The 14,191-nt window shown below is 43.8% G+C and overlaps 1 protein-coding gene across 1 annotated transcript in view; it reads right to left on the reverse strand.

Annotated features, from left to right (window-relative positions):
- Positions 1 to 3,773: 3,773 nt before the first annotated feature.
- LOC135224794 (prolyl 4-hydroxylase subunit alpha-2-like) overlaps positions 3,774 to 14,191 on the reverse strand; it is a 96,009-nt gene continuing 85,591 nt past the window's right edge. Inside the window, exons 10-11 of the mRNA XM_064264119.1 lie at positions 5,443 to 5,589; positions 3,774 to 3,981 (exon numbers count right to left, since the gene is read on the reverse strand). Of these exons, the coding sequence (XP_064120189.1) occupies positions 3,893 to 3,981; positions 5,443 to 5,589 (236 nt within the window). The 3' untranslated portion in view covers positions 3,774 to 3,892. The remainder of the gene's footprint in view (positions 3,982 to 5,442; positions 5,590 to 14,191) is intronic.

Here is a 14,191-nt window from a genome sequence, read left to right on the forward strand (position 1 = left end):
GAAGTACCTTGTAGTCTACACTGATCAGCTGTTAAGGCTAGATAAGCACTTCTCCTTTTAGCAATTAAGACACTTTGTAACAAAACTGACCATTTATCTTCTGGCCATCCCATACCTGAGGCCACTTTTTCAAAGTGATCAAAGAACTCATCTGGAGCTTCTTCAGTAAACTTAGGGATCAATTTCTACACTCTTACTACATCAAATACAGGGTCTTATTACCTTGATTAGGGTTAGATGGTGTTATAGGTAAATTAGATCTGGCTTTTATCAATTCCATCTCCCTTTCAAACCTTGCTCTTTCTCTCTCCTCTTCTGCAGCTTTTTCTTCTTTCCCCTCTTTCTTGTTTCTCCCTGTCTACTCTCTCTCTTTCGGCCTGCATTTTTAGCTTAATCAAACTTTCTCCTGCTTCAGTGCGTCTAAGTTCTAACTCTGCATCACTCTTCTCTTTCTTTTCTTCTTGCTTATTTCTAAGATCAGTCAGTGCTACATTCAACAACTCTTGAGCTAATTCTATTCATCTTCATCAGTTATTCTACAAGAGTCTATCAATGTTTCCATAGCAATATATCTCATTTGTGCCTTTACCATACTAGTAGACACAAACCACCACATGCCACAGCTAAAGTGCTCCACTGTGCCTTAGTCAGAGTGGTTCCAGATAACACTTGGATGGAAGGGGCTGCTAAAAATTCTTGAGTATTGAACTGAGCCATTTTCTCTAAGTTATCAACTAACAACTCGACACAATAAATGTAAAAACAAACAACTACAGTAGTACCTCGAGATACGAAAGGCTCTACTTACGAAAAACTCGAGATACGAAAGCCAATGCGAAAAATTTTACTGCTCTACATATGAAAAGTTTTCAAGATACGAAAGGTTGTTGCTGTAAAGTCCCGAGATTTGCCCGGACCACCGAGAACAATTTTAAAACTCCCGCGCCGCCAACTGAGTAAACTCGCCACCATCCTCCCGCTCTCCCATTGGTTCCTGATGCTAGTCACCCCACAAGGTCCTGCTCTCCTATTGGTCAGCATCTACCCCTTATGCTTTAAGTATTCTATTGGTAAAAGGATGCAGTAAATTGAAAAACTTATTCATGCAATACATTTAATAAAAAAAAACATTAGGTAAAGATAGAATAAAGAATAGAAATGAATGGTTATTATACTGTTTGGTAGTTTCAGTAGTTGAAGAGAGATAATGAAAATTTATGGCTTACTGTGTAAAGTGATTGCTTGTCGATCGTTCGATACTCGTAAGTGTTGGATGTAAACAGACGTTTGGAAGCTTTTTTTTGTTTGTTTATTATAGTTAATGGTTACTTAATAATTATTTGAAATGAGTACATGCAATACATTTAATTAAAAAATTGTGAATTAGATATCATAAAATATAAAATAAATCCGACTGCCAACAAATACGTATTTTTTAGAATTCTTCTTCTGTTTTATTATTACGTTACGTATACGTATGTTTCATTATAGCTGTCAGTAACTCGGTATCTCCATTAGGTAAAGATAGAATAAAGAATAGAAATTAATGGTTATTCTACTGTTTGGTAGTTTCATTAGTTGAAGAGAGATACTAATGACAATTTATGGCTTACTGTGTGCTAGGAAAAATGATTGCTTGGCGCTCGTTCGATACTTGTAAGACGGGTAAGAGCTGAATGTAAACAATCGATTGGAAGGTTTGTTTTTTGTTTCTTTGTGTATTATAGTTAATGATTAATTAATAATTATTTTAAATGAGTACATACTGATTATTTATACATTTTATTGGCATATTCTAAGCTTTTAGCTCTTAGGTTTAGATGTCAGAATCATAGACTAGGCTACAGTAGCAACCGCTAACATAGGCTAGGCTTATTGCTAAGGGACATATGCTAAAGTCCTAATATATGCAGTAAAAATGGGGCTGAACATTACATGCAGTTGAATATTACTCAAGTATGTACAGTATTTTGCCTTTTTGGAGTCATATTTCTTCCATCGTAACCCTAGAACATGTGTTTTAGGCCTGGAAATATAATTTACTGGGGTGTTTTTGGAGGGCTTGGAACGGATTAGCCATTTTACATGTAAAATGTGTTCCAAGATACGAAAAACTCATAATACGAAGGGCGCCTCGGAACGGATTAATTTCGTATCTCGAGGTACCACTGTATATGGTCGCACTCCTAACAAAATATATCCCTAACACCACTAGTATAAACTAGAGTGATAATGTAATCTGTTTTTCCGGGTCTTTGGGCACCATTAATACTTGTGATGAAGTGCCAAGTATCTGGTTACTACTCTTTACCAATCAGAAAATAGTTACCTCACAACAGCCAGACATCTGAACCTTCATCACAGATAAAATATAACTGAATACTCTAAAGGCAACAGTGATCCCTTAAAAACTTATAAATCAGACTAAATTCAGTAAAGCAGGTGTGACCTAATCTTATATGTAATTAAATTAATTAAAGGGTGTCCTCCATCAACAAGTTTAAAAGTTCTATCTCACTTCAACAAAGCTGAAGGAAAACAGCTCAATTACCACTCTATATTTTACCTAAACAGAATTGGATATACTGGTGAAAATTGAGAAAATACTCATAAAAACTCAAAGTAAAGGAATACACACTAAAAGACTAAATTAGCTAAAAGCAAAAATCAGCCTGAGTGAATCTTTGAGTAATTAAACTCTAACCTCAGACTGTGAAATACAGAAGCTGCAGCAAAGCCAATGAGATCATTATTATTATTAGCTATAATAAAAAGCAACTTGACGCGATGGCCAGTCACAAACAAGACCCTATGAAAAGTCTTTTAAATATAAAACAAAAGTTCTAACTTAGTATATAGACAACAGCCAACATCGAAATGGTTTGGGTTTTATAGACGCGATTGGCGTAGTTAATTCGCCTGTCATAAGATGAATGCGATTGTGAATATTAATATTATCGTTTCCCGGGGATCGTCCCTTTCAGAGGAATGGCACCTTTTTCAAAGAACGCACAACAAGTATTTCCATGTGTTACATGTTTGCACACTAGTGAAGATAGTTTGGTGCAGCATATACAGGTATGTCAACTCTTTCAGTGATCCGCAGATAGATATTTAAGTAAGGATGCATTCTGTAGCATTCCTGTTTCTGTCCTACAAGTAGTACTGATATCTGGTTCTCATATGTCTAATTCCTGCCTCTTATTTTCATTAAATTTCTTTCCACTTCTCTTTAATGTTGACAAGTGGACACTATGCAAGTTATTCTTCTCTGAAGACACTGGAAATCATCCTTGCACAGAAAGGGACTGCAGGAGGATTCCTGGTTGACTATTGCGTCCTTTTCATGCTGAGAGGCACAAAACACTTGTAAAACTCGACCACCGCAAACAATGGAAAAGATATGAAATCGGATTTGAAATATACTGATAAACTCAAGATATTTCAAAGGAGACTAAGGAACTGGAGTCTTTTCCAATCAAGGCAGAGACAAAGAGGGGATTTTAACAAGAGGGTGTTAAATTACACTTTGCCTTGGTAAATCACTTTGAAATCGAATCTAAAATTTATTCATTTGTTCTTATTTGTAAATTCCTCGATTTCCTGGTCCGATTAGTTTCCAGACTCAAGTTTAACACCAACAATGGTCATTATTATCACATGCCATTGTCCATAATAGCTAATCGTTAAGAAATGAGCTTAAGAAGTTATGGTGTGAATATTTGTTTTCATCCGCAAGAGTGAAAGGAAAAAGTAAGATACTTTCATTAATTTAAAGCATTTATTATAAGACACTTCTTCCTCCGACATACTCTGCAACAGTTATGGTGAAGTAGCGAAAACCCGTACAATGACTCCTTCCCTTCCGCGATGTGCCGGATGCAAAACAAAATTACCGAGACAAAGAAATTTTCCTTGATGGGTCAGTTGGACAAGTCTGGGTATTCCATTGCGCCTTGTAACCTACCCATTTATTAGCAACTGTAATGAAGCAAAGAAAAAAATAAACAATCTTTTGGTTATTGAGAAAGCTGTTATAATGGAGTTATTAGAATTACATTTTATGTATGCAGACAATTGAGTCCATAGGCACACATGCATAGAACTACATAAGGTTTTAAGGTTTTGAGGGTTCTGTGAACCAGTGTTAAAGTGGAATGTATACACATGCTCATACACACACCATATGTAGACAGAGAGATGTGAACACCAAGTATTTTAAGTGTACTTACACTATTTCAAGAATAAATTATATCAACAATTCCTGTTTCTAATCTGTGTGTGTATATTTGAGTCACTTATTCTCGTTAATATTCCCTCCTTACTTATTCATTCTAAAAACAATGTCAATTCTCTTTATTTTCGAAGCCTTTCTATTCTTATAGTTATATATCTATACTTATCGTCCTTTCTCTAACTTTTCTCATTATTCCATCTATAAAAACACTAAAAGGCCACGGGGACATTATACCCCCTTGTTGGAACCGCTATGTACATCTACTTCCTATACTAGATAAATTTATAAAAGTTAGTACACTAAGCTGACAATAAAGCTTTCCATCAATCAAAAGCTTCTAATTGTTATCTACAGATGACCTCGAAGATAATTTAATCTCAGTACCTTCCAAATCGTGTTTCTGTTAATTCAGTCAGAAGCTTTTCTGGGTCCATGCATGCCACTTTACCTTACAGACATTCTGTTATCTGTCTATTTTCTTATATTAAATCATAATGAACAACTTTCCTGGTTTACCACTTTTAAATTACATGCTTATTTCTGTTACTTTTACTATTCCTATCACCTATTCCATTGGAATACCTCCAACTATTCCAGACTCATCTCTTATTCGGTGACATATGTGGTCAGACTCATCTCCGCATCTCCGGGAGAATTCGGCCTCTTAACTAAACTAGCCTTGGAGGTATCGCAAGGCTACAGAAGCACAACATGCCCCCGTTTTAGATACACTTTTGCACCTGAAATATAGTGACTCTCACATCTACGCATTCTAACGACTGCTTCGTTTTCATCTTCCAAATGTTTAATTAAGCATCAAATTCCCTAAACCATACTTATCTACAGACCCTTGCGGTGCCTTTCTAGGTATATGTATGAAATAATGGTCAGATATATAAATGTAAACACTAATCTCAACTGTATATGCTGTGGCACGAATTGCAAACCATGTGTACACGTGTATACAAAGAAATTTTAAATAACGTAACCACCTGAACATGTCCTTGTGAAATTTACACAAGTACATAATCGTGTTTTCCTTTATAATGTTGGTATGTTTTTATTTCAGTGTTTTCCTTTAAGTCAAGGCAACAATTATATGTATATCTTTTCATGAATTGATGAAGACTTGAACAAGCGATATAATTTAATGGTTTGATTAAGAAAATACTAATAAGAAGTTCAAGCATTGGAACTGAACTTACTCCACTTATTTCCTCTGAGTATGGGGCAGGCAGCGTGTACAGTGAGAAAATCGTGCTCGTGTGATGCAAGAAGGTTCCACCAGATGACAGCAGCTCTGTTGATCGCTTGAACGCTGACGCCCACCCATGGGAAGACCAACCGTCCACCTGGTTGAAGACAAGATTGCATACCAAGATCTGTATTAAGGAAATAAAGTCAAAAGCTCTTGTGGTGACGATATAACAGTAAAAAGACAGTGACGCACTACATTGAATGGATATGATCTAGTTGCATTTTTGCACTGAATATGACTTCGATGCAGTGGCGGAACTACTGGGGGTGAAGGAGGTGCAATGCACTAGGGTCCACTGTGACTGGGGGCCATCTGGTGCCATCAGTGTCAAAGTAGACTGATTTGGTGATATATTTGTAAATATGTTTAGATAATAGAAATAATGAAAATATAAATGACGATGAATGTTGCGAATTATTTGCTCTTGACTTACTTAGGTTCTAGCCCGGTGGTCTGGGCGATACCAAGGTCTGAAGGACTAGACTCTACAACTCGGTGGAAGGATTGAGGAAGCAAGGTTTACAGTTTTACACACTTTTAGTACAAAAATAAACTAAAATTACACTCAAAACATTGCCACACATATTATGTACAAGTTAATTACACTTGGAAAGGTCACAGGAAACATTTAATACAACGAATCAATGAATTAAAGTCGCATGTGGCCGTTGCAATTCTATGTTCATGAGGCGGACCAAGAGATCAAAATTTATCAAGAAATTTGACACAAAACCCACATAATCGGATTGCTCACTTTCCGTTTGTTAATACAAACTCGAATTAGGCTTCATTATTCACAGGATGCGTGGGGCACCCCGCGATAAACTTACACTATTGTGAGAGGTGGACAAAGAGGCAGGTAGAAGTGTACTGATTTTTATTACAGTCAAGGGAAATATAAATATACAGCATGCGGACGGAAATGTGGTCACCGACCCGCGAGAGAGTAAAAGTGGGTCGGCGAGACCCGATTTGTGTTTCTTGAGAGACATAAAATACAAAATATAAAAGTACACAATATATGGTTATACAAGCTTTATACACTGGCAGAAAGCCCGCTGAACACTCTCTCGGAGGGAAGTAAGAACAACGCGAATGATGAATTATATAGAGAAAATTATGAATAAGCGTTGTCCTTACAAATACTTACCCCCCTAAGACAATAATTAGGTATAATTGTTGGCTGACTTCTTTGTACTTCGGGTAGTCACTCGCGGAAGCGAGCTGGGCGGCGGAGGCGCCCTCGGGTGCGCGATATCAGTTGCTGTGGTAGATCCTCGGGAGTTTCCGGGGACGGGATGCCTCCCCTGAGGTGATCCTCGGGGGGTTCGACTGTCTTCCGAGGGCGGCTACGGCCGGGAGGTTTGGCGATCGAAGGAGTCGCTTTTTTCCAAGGAAGATTGAGGCGCCCTGTGGAATCCATGTCTGCGAGGTCCTCGTCCATGATGAAGGCTGGTTTCAGACAATCGATTGTGACCCAGTCCTCGCGACCGTTGATGGATAAGAGATATGCCTTGTCAGTGCGTCGTAGGACGCGGAAGGGACCGCGGTAGGGTCTCGTTAGAGGCGGGCGGCGGGCGTCGTCCCTGACGAAGACGTGCTTGCACGATGATAGGGCCTTCGGGAGGAAACGTTTGGTTCTGTCGGAGAAGGTTTTGATGCAGGGCGTGAACTTCCCGGCGAATTCCCAAAGCCTGGCGATGGAGACGTCAGCATCGTCGGCATTGGTCGGGAAGAACTCGCCAGGGACTGTTAACGGCTCCCCGTATACCTTCTCCGCGGGTGATGCCTCGCCGTTTGCCCGCGGGGCAGTCCTGAGACCGAGGAGGACCCACGGTAGTTGGCTCTTCCAATTTTCATCGGTGCAGCGCGCCATCAGGGAAGCCTTGATCGAACGGTGGACTCTCTCCACCATGCCGTTAGCTGCTGGGTTGTAGGCGGTGGTGGCGTGTAGCGACGTCCCCATTAGGCGGGCCAGGGCAGTCCACAACTCCGACAGGAAAACTGGTCCGCGGTCTGTCGTGATTTAGTCTGGCACTCCGAATCGACTGACCCAGCTGGCGAGGAGTGCTTCGGCACATGCTTTTGTGGTCGCCTCCGACATCGGCGTTGCCTCGGGCCATCTGGTGGAGTGATCGATTACCGTCAGGAGGTATCTGGCGCCTTCTGACGGGGGCAGGGGGCCAACGACGTCTATGTGGATGTGGCCGAATCTTTGTTTCGGCTGCGGAAATTCCCCCACGCCTGATTCTGTGTGCCGACTGATTTTGCTAGTTTGGCAAGGTCCTGGCCCATTCGAGGGAGTCCTTCCGAATTCCATGCCAGACGAACTTCTCCGTCAGGAGGCGCATCGTCGTCCGGCCCGAGGGGTGCAAGAGTCTGTGTATGACGTCGAACACAGCTTTCCTTCCGGAGGCTGGGATCAGCGGGTGCGGGCGGCCCGTGCTGATGTCGCAGAGGAGCGTTGTGTCTGCGGGTCCGAAGGGTACATCTTCCCACTTGAGGGCGGTGATAGCAGTGCGGTATGCGGCGGTCTCCAGGTCGGCGGCCTGTTCCCAGGCGAGGTCTTCGTAGTCGACCCCGAGATGCACGGCGTTGATTTTTATCCTCGATAGGGCGTCTGCCACGGGGTTCTTCTCGCCAGGCACGTACTGGATGGTGCAACCGAACTCCGCGATGGCTGCCAGGTGCCTCTGCTGTCTCGCTGACCAAGCGTCGCCCGCCTTGGTGAAGGCGTGTACCAAAGGGAGGTGGTCTGTCCTGATCGTGAAGGGGGAGCCCTCGAGGAGGTAGCGGAAATGGCGCACTGCTTGGTACACCGCCAGGAGTTCGCAGTCGAACGTGCTGTACCTCGTCTCGGCGGCTGACAGTTTTTTGCTGTAGAAGGCGAGTGGCTGGGGCTCGCCCTGGACCATCTGCTCGAGGACAGCCCCGCAGGCGACGTTGCTGGCGTCGGTGGTGAGGCGTAAAGGTGCAGCAGGGTCTTTGGTGGCATAATGTCGCCGCTCTGGCGAGGGCCCTCTTCGTCTCGTTGAAAGCCTTCTCTTGTTCGGCCTCCCACGTTAGGGCCTTTGGTTTTCCCCTTCAGGACCTGTGTTAGAGGAGACATGGTGCGGGCGGCGGCGGGGATGAATCGGCGGTAGTAGTTGACCATTCCGATGAACTCCTGCAGGGACTTGACTGTGGTTGGTGTTGGGAACTTCTGCACCGCGCCTACCTTCGAGGCCATGGGGCGCACGCCCGCCGCGGAGATCTCGTGCCCGAGGAAGTCCACCTTCTCGGCGCCAAAGGTGCATTTGTCGAAACGGACGACCAGCCCGTTTTCCTGCAGGCGCTTCAGGACCGCTCGGACGTGATGTAGGTGCTCCTCCAAGGACCTGGAAAAAATTAAGATATCGTCGACGTAGCAGACGCAGAAGGGCAGGTCCCCCAGGATGCTGTCCATCAGGCGCTGGAAGGTGGCCCCTGCGTTCCTCAGGCCGAAGGTTGAGTAATGGAAGACGAAGGAGCCAAAAGGCGTGATGATGGCAGTCTTGGGGACATCCTCGGGGTGCACTGGAACCTGGAAATAGGATTTTAAGAGGTCCATTTTTGTGAAGACCTTCGCCCCATGGAGGGCCCCTGTCAAATCCTGCATGTTTGGCAAGGGGTATTGGTCGGGGATTGTAGCGAGGTTGAGTCTCCTGTAGTCTCCGCAGGGCCTCCAGGTGTCATCAGGTTTCTGTACCATGTGCAGGGGCGACGCCCCTGCACATGCCCATTCGTTCCATCTCCGAGAACGCCCTGCTTTGCCTCCTGGAGGCGGCCTGGAGGGAGTCGTCGGAACTTCGCGTGTGTCGGGGGGCCTGTGGTGGTTATGTGGTGGAATATCCCGTGCTTGGGCGGCGTCCCTGCCGCCTGACAAAGTTCCGGCTTGAAGACTTCGGGGAACTCCTGCAGGAGGTTGCCGTATTTGTGGGGGGCGATGGTACAAATTGTAGGGGCGCCCGGGCCTGCTGCCAGTGGAAGGGAAAGGCATGTCCCCGTGTCGAGGAGGCGTTTGCGGCCCACGTCCACCAGGAGGCTGTTCTGCACCAGGAAATCTGCCCCCAGTAGCGGGATCCTGACGTCCGCGATTGTGAATTCCCAGACGTATTTTCGCCCCAAGATGGATATCTCGAGGGGCTTCGTGCCGTAGGAACGGATGGGGGTCCCGTTTGCGGCGACGAGGGCGGTTGTTTTGTCGGGCTCGCGGCTACGGTCTTTTCCTGACGGCGGGAATATCGAGTGCATCGCCCCCGTGTCCACCAACATCCTCCGGCCGGAGATCGCGTCGCGGACGTAGAACCCTAGGGTGTGTGTTTCCAACAAGGCCGTTGCCACGGGCGGCCTTGGTTTTGTTTGCCGTCGCCGTTTTTTGACTGCTGGAAGGTGCAAGGAATTTCGCACCTCTTGGAGAATCTCCCGAACCTCCGGTGGAAGCGGCACCAGGAGTTTTCACCTCGCTGCGTGTGGGAGGACTTCCCTTGGGATACGGCGCCGATCTCTTGCGTTGGGTCGTCGTCGTCTTCTTCCTTCTCTGCGGCCAGGCACACGGAGGATCGGGGGGAGGCGAGCTTCGCGGCATTGTTCGACAACGTCAGTTTCTTTGCCTTCTCTAGTAGTTCGTCGTCCTCTAGGGTGTACGCGTCGGTCAGCTGTTTTCGGACGTCCGGCTCGAGTTGCTGCAGGAATATTTCGCGGCTCAGGCTGATCTCTTTCTTTTTTCCGTCGGGGCCTATTTCGGGCAGACGGACGAGGCCCATAACAGTGTCCCAGGCATCTTGGGTGTCAGCGCCGGGCATGGGGTTCGCGACTAGGTCGAGGGCTCGGGCGGCCCTTTCAGCGATGGGCGCGGAATAAGCTGTCACGAGCCTTTCTTTTATCTCGTCGAGCGTGACAAGTCCGGTTCGTACTCGACCAGTCAGCCAGTTAGATATTCGGTCGAACACCTCTGTCGGAAGGGCCGCTGCGACGAGGTCAGCCTGCAGCACTTTGTTCGTGAGCCCCGCGATCCGGAATTGCCCTTCAGCTCGGAAGAACCAGGCGGTCGGGTCAGCCATTGTGAAGGGGGGCAATTTGACAGCTCGAGTGGCCGCTGTGTCCGAGGCCGTCGCTGGGGCAGGGGAGGCCTGGGTTTCCCGAGTGGTACTGTCTGCGCCCATTGTCCTCTCTCACAGAAACGGTCGACAGAATCGTGAATGGCGGGCCAAACCATTTGAGGAAACGCCTGAACACACCTTGGGCAGGTGTGCCGTATTTAGTCCGTTAGAGGCGTTGGTTATTTCCACGGTAGGAGCTTTCAGAGATCTATACTGAGGCGCCGTGTGAGTCCGTTAAAGATCTCTGAAGGTGAGCGGCGGTAGTAAGTCCCTTAATGGCTGAGCCAAAACTGCTTGGGTCACCGTCCAAACCGGGAGGTCACCAGTTGTGAGAGGTGGACAAAGAGGCAGGTAGAAATGTACTGATTTTTATTACAGTCAAGGGAAATATAAATATACAGCATGCGGACGGAAATGTGGTCACCAACCCGTGAGAGAGTAAAAGTGGGTCGGCGAGACCCGATTTGTGTTTCTTGAGAGACAAAATACAAAATATAAAAGTACACAATATATGGTTATACAAGCTTTATACACTGGCAGAAAGCCCGCTGAACGCTCTCTCGGAGGGAAGTAAGAACAACGCGAATGATGAATTATATACAGAGAAAATTATGAATAAGCATTGTCCTTACACTATAGCATGTTAATTAAGAAACAAAGTAACGACTGGCTGCGTGGGGTGGAGAATAAGATCCGCCTTATCTTTTTCTCACGTTGGTACCTGGGATTGGGAAGCGATTCAAGCGAACGAACACTGTGACTGTATCTGTGCGTGGCGTTGCCCACTTGCCCTTGAGCACAAATTTTGTGACGTCATGGCGTAACAATCCTTGATACTTGACGCTTTACTCTATTGCATCTCATCTTTTTGCGTTAATTACAAGATATGGTAATTCGTATTAAGGTAGATGACGAACTCTAGTTTTACATTATGCGCTATACCTTGAGTAAACTTGAGGGATTCCCCCGTAGACAAAGGTTTTCGCTAGGCGCACTTCCTTTGTTTTGATCTTATATACATGGTTAATTTTGTTTCAGAGTTTTATAAGAAATATACAGTTTGTGGCAGGTTATTTCGCTTTCCTCCCCCCACACAGTTTCGTAATGATCAGTTACGTTTCTCACATACCCGTGACCAAAGTCATGTAGTCGCTTTGCTTGCACTCGTTATTGATTCCTCTTCTTACTCAAGTTAACCTGACGTTTGCAGCAGGTTTGTCGCCAAAAGGGGGATCCGTCCCTTTTCGCGACAATGATGATGATCATAGTGGTAGGAGTAGTAGAGTAGAAGTAGTAGTATTATCAATTATATTCCTGGTTGTTGTGCAAACAAATTTACTAAAAACAATAAATGCACTTTCTAAGGCATTGCAAACTCAGATGATGCTGGACAAAGCGATTCATTTGCTGAAGAACTGCTGACTGATTCAAATGAGAGATAGTTACGAACAAGTAAAAGAAGCAGCTGAGAAGCTCTCAAATAAATGTGGTGTTGAGCCAAAGTTTCAGCACAAACGCATAAGAAAGGTAAAAAAACATTTTGATGAATTATGTGCATATGAAAGGTTCTCTGATCCAGAGTACTACCACTTCAAAACGCATGTTTTATGGTTGTTAGACCATACTGATTGCTCAACTAAATAAAAGATTTAAAGATCTAAAGGCTGGGTCACACATTGGCGATTTCAAAATGCTTATGTCGTAACGGCCGAAATTTGGTCATTACAACCCCACTACACTCTCATTACAACCAATTCGCCATAAATCGGCATAAATCGTAACCAAGTCCACGAGTTTGACGACTTTGTGCCAGGGATGGCGACCATGCAAGGCTGCCTTGCATAGTCGCCGTCATTCCACAACTACTGTCAAAAGTTGCCATGTCATGGCGCAACACACAACAATTTTGTAATGGCTTCTCGACTTACGGCATTTGATTAGGCAAGTTGTAACTAGCAATGGCGAGTTACAGCATTCAGTACGACATACATACGCCATGTACCTGGCAAACCCACAATGTTCGCAGTGGGGCTGCGCAGAGAGTTAGAATGTGTCAAGTGCGTCGGCAGCCTATTAATGTAGTTCAAGGACTTAGTTAATTGCCCACAGCTGCCTCGGCTTTGGATTCAAGATTTTCTGTATTTTTTACATAATTTGAGAACTTCTGATATAGCTAAATATGACACTGAATAGTACAACTTAAAAGAAAATTTAGTTTTTTAGCATGTTCTCAAGCATAAGATATGAAAAGGCATTTTCTATTTTGAGTAGAATATACATCTCATTAAAGATTTTCAGTAGGTATTCTTGATATAATTAGAGAACTTCAGATATAGATAAATATGACACTGAATACTACTTAAAAGAAAATATATTTGGCAATTATATAAATGTATTTTTAATTTTAAGTTTTACTCAGGAAATTTACATATTTTTTCAACATGCTTTCTGTAGCATGAAATTTTTTTTTTTTTATCATTCTATTGGTATATCATTGATTCCTGCCAATGAATGAAGCCTGAAGAGTTTACATAATCACGAAGACGACCTCATGTGTCACTGAGTCCTCTCGATTTGCCTCACTCCTGGCAGTAGGATTTCTTAAAATAAAAATTAAGTTGTGCAACACACAAGCGGCTAGCACCAAGAACTTGATGTGTCATGAAGAAGATTTATGGGGGTTCTGAAACATTCTGAATCTATGGGAGATAAATGGAAAATATTGATCTAGTTATTTGACTAAATATATGGTGGCATCCATGTTCACGACTCGGTACAATCCCGTTAGGTAAATCAGAATATTACGTAACTAAATCGCAAATAAATCGTCATGCCTTAACGGAAAACGCCGTACTGTAAAAACCGTTAAATGTGGGTGTGGTCTAAATCATCGATGAATTGCTCGTACGACTATGAAAATACGTCATTTCATCTCAACTTGCGCAATGATGTTGTAATGGTTCATTGCAGAAGTCGTCATGGAGTCGATACCAGCTGACTTTTTTGTTGTTGTTGAGCCCAAGCCCTGCGACTAAAGGAGATTGATCGCCAAACCCAGCCTTTACGAACGCGGTCTGAAATCGCCAATGTGTGACCCAGGCTTAAGATATATTGCTGAAAATTTCAAAATAATCTTTCCCAAGAATTTACTTACTGCATCCGATGATGGGCTATTTAATAGAGCCGTCACTTTAAATGAAATATAAAGGGAAGATATTTCTAGAGAATTTCCAGCTCAGTTGTTTTACTTCCGCCAACATTTCAGATCACATTTTGAAAATTAGACTATACACTTTCTAAACTCCTTCTGCTTTAATAGATTATTGATAAAACAGTGTCATGAGTTCAAGCTCTCTTGAAGTCCTTAATGTAATCACTTTATTTCTAACGATCCCTGTTATTGACGCAAGTGCTGAACGATCCTTTTTAAAGCTCAAAATGATCAAAACTTATTTGAGAAGCAAGATGGCGCATGAACGATTGAGGTGACTGCATCATATCGATTAAAAATAGCATGGCTAGAAACATAAACTTATGAGAGGTAATAAAAAACTTCGCTGATATGAAAGTAAGAAA

This window comes from Macrobrachium nipponense, chromosome 12 (assembly GCF_015104395.2).
Source record: "Macrobrachium nipponense isolate FS-2020 chromosome 12, ASM1510439v2, whole genome shotgun sequence".
Lineage (NCBI taxonomy): Eukaryota > Metazoa > Arthropoda > Malacostraca > Decapoda > Palaemonidae > Macrobrachium > Macrobrachium nipponense.